This window comes from Blennius ocellaris (genome assembly GCF_963422515.1).
Source record: "Blennius ocellaris genome assembly, chromosome: 22".
Taxonomy (NCBI): Eukaryota; Metazoa; Chordata; class Actinopteri; order Blenniiformes; family Blenniidae; genus Blennius; species Blennius ocellaris.
Genome location: NC_137671.1, coordinates 15,938,528 through 15,951,027, shown reverse-complemented (window position 1 = coordinate 15,951,027; position 12,500 = coordinate 15,938,528). Strand labels below are relative to the sequence as shown.

Sequence of the window (12,500 nt, the reverse complement as noted above, 5' to 3'; positions counted from 1 at the left end):
CATGCAGGAATGAGAACCATGCAGGGGGAGAGATAGACTCTGTTTGATCTCCGCGATGTTTGCACAAGCATTAGTTTCTGAACAAGCACGAGAGACAGAAAAGAGCGAGAGAGAGAGAGAGAGAGAGAGAGAGAGAGAGAGAGAGAGAGAGAGAGATGCTGTCAACTGTCTCCATCCTCCTCCTCCTCCTTCTCCTCCTCTGTGAAGCAGATGTCCAATTGAGTCTATTTAAAGCCGGTGCAGTACGGATGCCGATGCTGAGCGCACCGGGCTGTAGCATTGCATTACTGTTATGTCTTACCTACGGTGTGTTCAACGCCCAGCTCAAATGGTCTGCTTTTTTTGCTTTTCTCTGATTTGGGAAATGACCTCAAAGCTGCAGAAAAGCTCAGATCTGAGTTTTTGGACGGACGGTGGATCTCATATTTTACTGTTTGCACGTAAAAAAAAAAAAAAAAAAAGACCAAATGCACAAAAGACAAGCTCAAACTGAAGTGGATTGTGTCTTTCTTCCCGCAAAGAAGCCGTTTAAAATGAAGCTGTAGCAGTTTCCCGTCAGCCCGACCGTTATACGACTGACATCACAACCCTGAAAGTTAACAAAGCGCTTGTGCTGTGGCCACAGAAGCGCTGGCAGGCTGGCCCAGCCTCACTCTGCTCTGTTGTCCCAGGCAATTACGTGAAACAGACACACTTCTGACACCGTCTCCTGCTCCACTTTTCTTTCCATCTGGGCTCATCTGTAGATAGGAGCTCTGAAAAGGTGGGACTTGGCCACTGCGTTGTCATTTTCTTTTTTTAAAACCAAGTATGGTGCAACAGCTGCCATTTCAAGAGGAGGAGAGAGAGAAAAAAACAGTTATCAACAGGATGTGGTGGTGGTGTCAGACAGGAAGTCAGATGATCTGCAGGCTTGTGTTGGATGTCTCCAACTTGTGGCTGCTCTACATTTCCAGTGAATAATTGTCCCCCGATGAGGGCTCAGCTGTAGAATTCTGTGGCATGTCAAATGGCATGTGGTTCCAGTTGGTCATGAATTTCACAATTTGGTTTGATCATTTATTTTAGGAGTAACTGCAAATAGAGGAAATAAAACGTTTTCTTCTGTCTCTAAACAAATGAGGGCTTTTTATCTTTATAAAATCTCATCTGATTTGGGAACTGTAGATGATGCATCCACAAACAGACGCTGGTTAATTTGAGCGACGTGCGCATTTTTATGTGCGTAAAATGCGCACGCACTCGATGTTCTTTATGTTCATTAAAAAGGAGGTAAAATAAAAGGTTGGATGTGTTTTCTGGTTATAGCGTACTCTCTTCTACTGTACTTGCCTGTATTTCGAGCAGCAGCGGGATGAATGTGAGAGAAGGACCAGAGGAAGCTTGGAGACGCGTCTGCAGAGCGCGCAGGCTTTGTACCGGAGGGGGCGGAGAGAGAGAGGAAGAGAGAGAGAGGGAGAGAGAGAGAGAGAGAGAGAGAGCGAGAGAGCGAGAGAGCGAGAGCGAGCGAGCTGTGACAGCGCTCATCACCCACTGAACAACCAGGACGGGTTGCATCCGAGCAATCGCTGTCATTCGCAGACGGAGTTTACAGTCTTTGCGCCGCTTTTTCTTTCGACCTTTTTCCGCCGCACCCCCTCCCTCTCCCGGTGCTGCCCAGCCCAGTCGACCATGGTTTCTATAATTTCAGACCTGGACCCTCTGAAAAGCTGGAACGTGTTAAGGTAAGCGGCTGACATTGTGAACAAGGGGAAATAAAGCAGAGAGAGAGGGGAAAGAGGGGACGGAGGCAGAAGTGCCCATATGGTGGAGGTGTCGTTTCTGAATCTTTTTTTTCTGGGGAGAGAATGAGGGTGGGACGCGGCGCAGGCGGGAGGTCGCCGTGTCCGTGATGCTGCTCGCCGCGGTGCGTAATTACGCGCGGTTTGGCGATCCACCGCCGGGCGCTACTTTGTGCGTTCCTCTTCCTCTTCCTCTTCCTCTCCTCCTGTCAATGAATCTGACGCATGTAAGCCGTGTCCGCGTACATCTTATTAAAACCTCCCCACTGCTTCTCCATTCCTCTTCATCATTCCCCCAAAAAACTTTGTACATTTTCAGCCTGCAAGTAAGAATAACACTCATTTATCACCTCCACCCCCGCCCTCCCTCCCCTTCAACTCCCCTTTGCCTCCACCCCCCTCTTCCCAAACATGATTCGTGTTCCTCCAAATGTTTTGAAGCGCGCAAGAGGGAGAAAAAAAGAAAAAAAAAGTAAAGCCCCTCCAGGAATTTTGTCGGAACATTTCCTCATGGCAAATGCCTGCTTTTTAGAAAACATTACATTTCATCCCCAGAGCTGCAAAAATGATACACAACCATTCCCCCCCCTTTTCTTTTGGCACAGGAATTCAGTCCTGATGCACATCTAATTCCCTCTTGAGGTCAAAGGTGAACATTGTCAGGGCACCACTTTGTCATAAGCCAGCACTATTTTATTTATTTTTTGTTTTGTTTTGTCAAGCCACTATTCGACTCCCAGACAGGACATGGCGCTCTATCTGGAACCTGTAAATCACTATGAATAGATTCACTGTCATTAAGCATCACGCAGAAAAGAAAAAGAAAAGCCTGTGAATTCAAAAAGGCCCCATCCCTGAATATTTCAGCCATTTGATAAATAAGTCATTATTCCCTCGACAGACTCGGCGGCAGTGGCGGGGACTATCAGAAATTCTATTTTAGCAAATGCAGAGAGCGAGGACGGAACCCTCAAGACCCCCCGAATTATTCTTTTATCTTTCTCTCGCTCATCCCGCTCGCTGCCCTCCGTCCCAGTGTCGTCATCCACACATCCAAAATAGAAAATGAGCAGAGTAATGTGGAGCAGTCATGTTCCTGTGATGGATGGAAGGGAGGGGAGGGAGGGGGGCAAATGATGTCATATCCAAACGGGCTCGAGATGACCGGAGAAACGAAGAAAAAGGGCAGGCGGCTGACCTGACACACACTCATATATAGCCGTCCTCTGTGGACACACTCTCTCCTCTCCTCTCGTTCTATTTGCCTAACAGGGACGGATCTCCTGGCGGCTTTAAAAATGTCACTTTGTGGCCGATTCCTGCCGCAGATGATCAACGTGTTGGCCTCATGGGCTGCAGCCCAACAGGTCAAAGGTCAAGGGATCAAGGAAGGTGCATCCGGAAAGGAGTTTTAGCTTCGTGGTTTCCTTTTTCCATCAAAGTTGAAACAGCATTGAAGAAAGGAATCATTAAATTCTTTCAGATTCATTCTTTCAGATTAGAGACAGGAGCAGCTGTCCCCTCGCTGAAGGCGGCATATCTTAATAAAGAACGGCTTACCGCCTGGCCCGGCCCGTCGCTCACGTCGTCACACACACACACACACACACACACACACACACACACACACACACACACACACACACACACACACACACACACACACACACACACACACACACACACACACACACACACACACACACACACATTCCGAGAAACAACGCCAGTTCCAACCTGCAGCGATCGTCAGTGATAACGAAGCGCCTGGGTGCTGTTTTGTCTCTAATGAGACTCACTTCTGTCACACACACACACAAACACACACACTCACACGCACACACACACACACACACACACATATCGGAACACAGCAGGCACGAGGCAGCGGGGCATTTATTTATTCAAGTTGTTGTTGTCATTGTACATTAGAAAATGATTCCACGAGGAGCGCGATCACCACATTTAGCCGTTTGTCACTTTGGAGATTTGGGGACGATTTGATTGAAATCAGAAAATAGATGTAATAACAGAGCAAGTCAGTGTTGATATTTGTTAAAAAAAAAAAAAAAGGTTAAATTAAAGATGCTGAAAAGTTGCCTTTTGGGGGGAAAAAAAGCTCCAGCATTAGTGCAGTTTCTGGGATTCACGTTCCTACTTCAGATGTGGAGTCGCATGTGACTAATGTTATCTGATCATTGACAGGGCGTGTCAGCCTCTCTCCTATCTCTGCTATCTAATATACTGTATCCATACACACGCACGCACGCACGCGCACGCACACACACACACACACACACACACACACACACACACACACACACGAGTAGTGCAGGCAGCAGGGCGCTGTGGATGGATGTTAGCAATCAGTCCGTGCCTCTCGCGGTGCACGTCACATATCTGAAGTGCAGTTCAGTTATTCCATAATGAGAAACAGCATGCATATTAATTCCATCTGATTACATCCAGCCTGCACACACACACACACACACACACACACACACACACACACACACACACACACACACACACACACACACACACACACACACACACACACACACACACACACACACACACACAAGGTGTGTTCTGTATTCAATTAAGGGAGGGGAGAGTGGAGAGCTCAGGTTTTTCTTCCATCTGGGTGAATCCTGCTGGATGTTGAGAGAGAGAGATGAAGATTGGAGTGTATGTGTTTTGTTTTGAGTCGGGGAAAAAATACGAACATGCACAGTAATCTTTTTTTTTTTTTTGCTGTTTAAATGTATATTTATAATAGCTCACTGAAATAGATTCACTTCCTGCAGCATTTCTGTCCCGTTTGAGTCAATTAAATTCACCTACTCTGCAAAATAGATTTGGGATTTTTCGTCACTGTATTCATTTGTGATGTACGAGCAGCAGCATTCTCATTCTGCTTGACTGATGCACGGAGGAGAAAGTGTGAAAGACTCGAATCTATACTGTATCGTGTTGCAAACTGTTGACCGAAGTATCGGCTTTTATGACACTCGTTTTTCTTAATTCACTTGGATTTAAAAAAAAAAAAGATGTTTTTCTGCTAAATTCAGCCTAAATTTTTGTTGATTCATTAGAATTTAATGTGCTTTATTTACCGTTTACATTGATGGATAATGAGGAAAAAGAAAAAGCTCCTCCGTCCTTCCCTGAATCCGTTTATCCGATCGCCTCAGTCCGTCCTGCGGCTCTCGTGCACTCCCAGCGAGGCATCAGTGAAAAGCGAGAGAAGTGTGAGATGGAGGAGGAAGACGAGGAGGATGAGGAGGTCGACGCGGGCTGGGGGGGCCTGACCTCTGACCCCGCAGTGTTGGTTTTAATTAATCCACTTAAAGGGTTTGTCGGCCTGAATTATGCGTCGCCTTATATCCCGCTGGACGGAGAAGAGTGGCACAAATCCACCGGCCTAATTATTGAGACCAGTGTTTGAATCTTTAAATCCCCTCTGATTGTGTGTGTGTGTGTGTGTGTGTGTGTGTGTGTGTGTGGGTGGGTGGGTAAGACAGACCTTTTTGAGGATTATGCCGGTTTCAGTTAAAGAGTTAAGAATCCTCTGATGTGTTCAGAAAGTTTCAGCCATACATTTCTGCTTAAAAATCACCAAATCTTCCGTGTTTTATCTCTAAATTTCGTATTTTTCCAAGTTTGAAAACAGCTGCTTAATCGAACAGGTTCTGTTGATTTGCTGACGTTAGGTTTTCAATCGCTCCTTCGAATGAGAAGGCAATCCTTCCTTCCTCTTCTCTGGTTCTCCGTCTTGCATATCACATGTTTTTTCACCTCGGTTTGACGTGCTTGGGCCTCGTCGCTGCTCTGATTTGCTCCCTGAATGCTGGCGAAAGTTGACGCATGTTGTCGAACGATGACGCCGGCCGGCCGGCCATGTGACGTCTTGGTGAGCTATTTTCAAACCTTCTATTCTATTCTATTCAAACAGTATTCAAACGTATTTATCACAGCAGTTCCACATTACAGAAAGATATCAAAATAATCATAGTAAAGAAGAATACATTTTAAATATAAATAATATTAAAAAAAGATACAATGAGAATTTGTGAATAAATAGTCAAAGAAACTGATAAAGACACTGTAAGTGTTGTAGAAGAATATCAATATTTTGTTAGGCAGTTTAATTGTGGAGGATTTGAAAAAATTGTTGCTCAAACATGAAAAAAATAAAATAAAACCTTACAAGAAAAATCAATTGGCAGCTTGACACATCGACTCCAATACCTATGAATCATCCTAAATCTACTTCTGGAAGCCCTCAAACCCTCATGGAGACTTCTCAGGTGCCTGGACCTTAGGTTGGGAATCACTGGCTGCAGGATTCCACTTTCATCCATTTATTTGACTATTGATGTTTTGTGACTTTTCAAAGCTTGAAGGTGTGGCATTTTCCAAATGTTCAGGCTTTGGAACAAATCCTGAATTTTTGCTGAATGTGAATCCAATGCAGAAAAGACCATTTGTGACAAGTTTTGAATGAGAGTGATGATGGAGGGAGGGAGGGAGGGAGGGGTAGCCCCCCCCCCCCCCCCCCCCCCACTCCCCCTGGCTGTCAATCAAAGGCTTTGTGGCGGCAGCGAACAATACGGCGCTCAGCGTCTGAGTGACGGAGGCGGAGGGGGCGGGCAGAGAAGGAGGGAGACAGAGGGGGGAGAGGAGGGGGGGGGGGTGGTGGGGCTGCTTTGAACTCCCTCCTGGAATCAGCCGGAGATAATTATATAGTCGAGGCAACAGTGAATCAGAAAAGAGAGGAAGGGAGGATGACGGCAGCGAGAGGAGGAGCTGCAGTGGCGAAGGAAGGACAAGGAGGGATGAGAAGGAGACAGGGAACGATGGGGATGAGACAAAGATGGACAGGGAGGAGACAAGGAGAGTTGGGAAGGAGACAAGGAGGGATGGGTAGGAGACAAGGAGGGACGAAAAGGAGACGCGAAGGGATGGGGAGGAGACAAGGAGTGATGGTCATGAGACAAGGAGTTACAGGTAGGAGACCAGGAGGGACAGGAAGGAGACAAGGAGGGATGGGGAGGAGACAAGGAGGGATGGGGAGGAGACAAGGAGGGACAAGAAGAAGACAAGGAGGGATGGAGAGGCGACAAGAAGGGATGGGTAGTAGACAAGGAGGGATGGGGAGGAGACAAGGAGAGATGGAGAGGAACAAAGAAAAATGAGGACGAGACCAGGAGAGACAAGGAAAGGCAAGGAGAGACGAGGAAAGACAAGGAAGCATGGTAGGATGAGGAGGGGAGATGAGAGGCGAGAATGAGGAAGACCTCGGAAAGACAACGAAGGATGAGGAAGGATTAGGAGGAGCATGGACGGACAAGGAAACATAGGCAAGGATGAGGAATGATGAGCAAAGTCAATGGACAAGGAGGAGGAAGGAGGAGGAGATGAGGAGAGATGAGGACGGTTGAGGAGGGACGAGGAGGAGATGCTGCGTCGGATTTCTTCAGACGACAGCAGTTTATTATTCAGGAAATGACACCAAGTTCCATTTTAATCACACACTTATCAATAAGACATGCAGGGTTACTAATTTGCTCAATTATATAGTTAAGAAGCACGTCGATATTCACAGATACTGTAGACTAAACCCACAACAGACACGTTTGTTCTTTTTGTGTCGTCAACAGCATGAGCCTTTTAGACCAGAACTAGTTTAAGAAAAACAATGCGTTCATGAGAAAATCCCAACATGATCAAAATGTTGACAGTTAAGAGGAGGTGTGTGAGATTCGTAGGAAATTGTTGGTTGAAATTCAGATTCCCACCAAATGAGAGTATTCGGGGATTAAAACAGATGATGGTTAATAATGATAAAACGCAAGATGTTTTTAAAACGTTAGTTCAGGAGGGGGAAGAAAGTGTGTTTATTTGCTTTTTGCTCAACAGCAAACTAACTCTGAGTGTTTGAAAGAATCATTTCTCAAGAGTTTTTCACTTCCAAGAACGAAATTATCAAAGGTAATGAAACTGATGACTTTAATGAGAGGAATGTAATAATTTATTAGTTTCATTCGTTGTTTCCTGAGATTTTAAAGTGATTTTTGTCGGATTAAATCTCAAAATAAATGGGGAAAAAGGTTCAAATGTCTGACAAATGTTTTTTCGACATGCCCTATAGGAAAAGTGTTGAAGATGATTCTAAAAAGGTACAATGAAGCTTTGTAATCATTTCTGTCTCGTCCAGGCAGCGCACACACACACACACACACACACACACACACACACACACACACACACACACACACACACACACACACACACACACACACCACACACACAGGCAGTACTTTGTTCTGGTTGTATTCCCTGCCATACACACTGCATCCCTTTAAGAAGCTTAAACCTGTGTGTGTGTGTGTGTGTGTGTGTGTGTGTGTGTGTGTGTGTGTGTGTGTGTGTGTGTGTGTGTGTGTGTGTGTGTGTGTGTGTGTGTGTGTGTGTGTGTGTGTGTGTGTGTGTGTGTGTGTGTGGGTGTGTGTGTGTGTGTGTGTGTGTGTGTGTGTGTGTGTGTGTGTGTGTGTGTGTGTGTGTGTGTGTGTGTGTGTGTGTGTGTGTGTGTGTGTGAGCATTTCCCCCCGCGGTGACACGACTGTCTTTAACAGATTCGGGATGTATAGACTCCAATCTCTCCTCCACACCTTCATTTTTTTTATTTTATTTCCGAGACTCCTCTTCCACTTCATAATCTTCTGCCATGACAAATGTCGTGCGCTCTCCGCTGAGGAGGTTCTTTAGCTTCCTTCCCTCCTCATCCTCCTCTTTTTTATTCCCCTACATGCTGGGGGGTAAGAAAGAGAAAGTGATGGGGGAAAATAGATTTTGTCTGAATAAACAGCTTAGCGGAGAGGAGGAGGGAGGCTGAGGAAGAAGAGGAGCTGGAAAGGGGAAAAGAAGAAGAAGAAGAGGTGAGAGGGTGAGAGTCGGCAGAGGAAAGAAAAACATTGGCACGCTGCCTGGCGAGAATACGGAGTCAACAAAAAAAAAAGAGGAAATCATGTCTTTGTGTGTGGGACTGACGGATGCTTGAAGTCCAGCCAGAGTACGAAGAAAAAAATCCCCCCAAAAAACCAACAAATGGCAAAACTAGAGGCCATTTCTTTTTTTTTTTGTTTTTAAATGAAGCGATTGTTGACTTTTAGCAGAGGTCAGATTAAATCCCTTGTAACCTCAGAAGCTTCCCGAGAAGGAAATCATTAGTTTCTCTTCGTGTGTATGTGTCTCCCATTTGGAGGATTAGCAAGAAAACATGACGGTAGGTGCAAGTAGACCTAGAAATTGACTGCACATGAAGCCAACCACCCAAAATTAAAGTTTTCAGATGTAAACCTTATTGTTTTACGCAATAAAAAAAGAACTTTTCCTCAAAGTTTAGGTCAAATTGAAAGTGCCGTATGTAAAACAAGGGTGAGAAATGCAGCTGGATGTTTCTTTTTTTAAAAAGAAGACGAGAATATTCTGCCAAGTTCTTTGGAAACACGAGTAAACCTATAACCTTGTGAGACTTTTAATTCTTCTGGCATCCAGGCCCTGTGCAGGGTGGAGTCATCATAATGCCTACATGGGAGCCTTTTTTAAATATATATAACAGTATGATAATGGCTAAAAATGCAGAAAAAAAGTATTACCAAAACAACCACTTTTGCCTTTATACATGTTTTTTCTCCATACACTGGACAAAAAGGATATCAGCAGCAGAATTGTAATATTTATTGAACTCATTCATTCAGACTATGATGCAGACTTTAAGTTACATGTTTGATATTTAATGTGAGGGCTGGATTTAGTCCCAAACATATGATATAAGTGTTAGAATTTATCCCACTGTTGCTGCAACTGAGGTCAATTTTAATGAAACCTTCTGGGGCTTTTCATACAAACTCTTGTCATCATGAGCCCCATGCTCACCTCATAACTCAATGCCACAGAGACTCACAAACAAACATGAAGGAACTTTGACTACTCACAAAAAAGTGAAGCGGGGAAAACAAAAAAGAATGTTATTTCATTCAGAATATTGTCAAACATTTACAAGCTGAAGCACAAACAGCTTTTTTTCATATGACTTTAGAGAGGAACGGAGATCAGCTCTTCTTAATTACATCTTCTGTGTTGTACATGAAATCTGAGAACCTTCCATAATAACTCACATGCTTTTTTTTTTAATGAAATAGGGACTCAGTCACTGTCAGCAGCTTCACCCTGGAAAATCTCCGACCCGGCTTTTAGGAAGCCGTCGTCGGTCACAGCACAGAGAGGAAAATGGAGCGGGGATGAGAAGGAGAGCTAATGAATTATGTGTGGCCCGTGAGGGGAGAGGGAGCGGGGTCGGCGCTCGCCTCCCGGGTTGTGGAAGTGTCAAGCTGCGAGTGTTGCCATGCAGATGGTGACCCCGGCGAGCTGCAGGAGGGGGAAACAGAGGGGATTTAAAAACACAGCGAGCACCAGAGAGGTCCCGGGAAGGAGCAAATAAACCAGGAAGGAAATGGGGAATTGCTTTCTTTCATTTGGGCTTTCTTTCCTTTTTTTTTCTTTTTAAATAAATTCAAACTGTCGGTACAAAACAGAGTCGGAGCGAATCTTGATTGACTGCAGAAGGTCGACAGGCGTCTTTAATCAAAGCCACGATCGCTGTCAAACAGGACCGCCGCATTTTTTTTCTTGTTCTTTTTAGCTCACGGAGGCACGCCAGCTGCCGAGTTTCGCCCTCAGATAACTCGTCTGTTATTAAATAATCATCAAATTGTGGCGGGGAGACAGGCAAACCCCTCGTTTTCTGAACAGGATCTGCATTTTAACCCAAATGCAAGACGAAAAAAAAGGTGTGACGCTGGCAGCTGAGAGAAATCAAGCAAGGAAGGAATGAGAAAGGAGGCTTTACACAAGTCTCACATGCAGTGTAATTGATTAAATAGATGACACACACACACAGGCACACACACACACACACACATATACACACATGCACACGTGTTCTTGAAATGGGAACAGCGCTGCAGGGTGGAGGACCATATAGCAGGAATTTTGTATGATGTAATAAATGGGGCCTGATTTGTTCCAGATTCTGAGCTGTTGTGTCAGAGGAAGAAAAACTCTGTTTGAAAAAAAAAAAAAATGCTTTAAGTACAATGTAGCTTAAGTAAATCCTTTCAATTGTCATATTTGAAATGAATAACTTGTGCGCATTGATTTAAAGACAAAGTTCTAGAAACACAACTGAAATCGCTGAACCTATTGGATGTGGTTGTGCAGTGTTGAGCACTGGAGCCTCACATCGAGAATCATTTGGTTTGATTCCATGCTTTGGGCTTTTCTCCATTGCAGTCTGCCCATTTGTGTGTTGACGCATTACTCTTCCTAGCTTGTATGTGTGTGGTAATCAAATACCTCGATATTTATCACAATATAAACATGTACCATTTCGCAAAAGACTGACTAAATCGTAATGAATTGTGTTTACATGAATTGTACCTTTCGTGGTCTGCTAATTCAAAATGAAGTTTGAATCCCTGTTTACATGATGACATTTTCAAATGAAAGTGCAAACATGCAACTTTTTGAAAATGGCTCATTTTTCATATTCATTACTTGAGACGTCTTATGGTGCGACTCTTAGTTGTAAAAAGCACATCGACTTGCATTTCAGGCATGTTTTGTACAAGATCTCAGTACGTCAGGCTGTGAGAGTCAAACTTTTTGAAAACGCCAATTAAAAAAAAAAACCCAACAAACTCAAGCCTTTATCGTTAACATAAAAAAAAAAGCATCTTGTTGAATGAGCGTACTTAAGTCCTCTCACCTTTTCAGTCAGGGACATCTCATCTTGTTCCCGTGGTGTAGACAAACTGCATATTTTCAAGTACACTCAGCTTTTCAGTTAAATGGAGAGTTTTTTTGTTTTTTTTTTGCAGCGTGCAGTGATGTGTATGTGTGCAGTCACAAGCTTCAGACTCCACCTGTGTGCTGTGTAACTCGGCAGATGTTGACATCTTTTAATAGCCAGATCTATTCCCGATAGCGAACACTTGAACCTTCAGGGACCCTCGTCAAGGCTAATTCTGGAGAATCTGCTCTATTCTGATCTCCAACACGGTTTTTTCGACACGGTTTCAGAGCACGTCCCTCGGGACGACCCCTAATTTAGATGGAGCACTGAGCTCGGGTGTGCATCAGCTGCTGCCTTCAAGCTTATTTATTAGCTGCGCGCCAACTGGTGAAGACTCATCATGTGCATAAACTCTCCATCTGAGTGCCACCATGAAGCATCTCGGGTTGTTGACTTTGCCGCGATACCTGGGGTGACCCCGACTGACCTTCTATGAGGAGCCTGCATGTTGCACAAGAGTACAAAGGCTTCCTCAAACAATCAAAACACACGTCAATGTGTCTCTTAACCCTCGTCTGCTGTTTGACAGCAGTAATACTACCCTAAATATAATTCTTTAGCAGAATGTCTTTAGGTTCAAGGTTCAGCTTTTCCAGCTTGTTCTGGAGGACGAGCGTGAAATTTTTCTTCACTGCAGCTTTCCGCCGAGCATTTCAGACAGAACTGGGTAAATATAGGTCATGCCATCCATCAATTCATCTAATCTAAGCTGTGAAAGAGGGCAAAGATATTTGGAAATGTACAGATTTCAGCTCAGAAGCTGAAGGGATTCAAGTCTGTTCTGATCTCCTTTTTTG

General features: G+C 44.4%; 1 protein-coding gene across 5 annotated transcripts in view; it reads left to right on the top strand.

Moving 5' to 3' along the window:
- The first annotated feature begins 1,533 nt into the window (after positions 1-1,533).
- The window catches only part of celf2 (cugbp, Elav-like family member 2), a 237,182-nt gene continuing 226,215 nt past the window's right edge, over positions 1,534-12,500 (top strand). For all 5 annotated transcript variants that reach the window (XR_013937105.1, XM_080518093.1, XM_080518091.1 and 2 more), the window contains exon 1: positions 1,534-1,724. Coding sequence is in view for 4 of the 5 variants with exons in the window: in XM_080518093.1 (XP_080374219.1) it covers positions 1,672-1,724 (53 nt within the window). In the remaining variant the exon portion in view is untranslated. The remainder of the gene's footprint in view (positions 1,725-12,500) is intronic.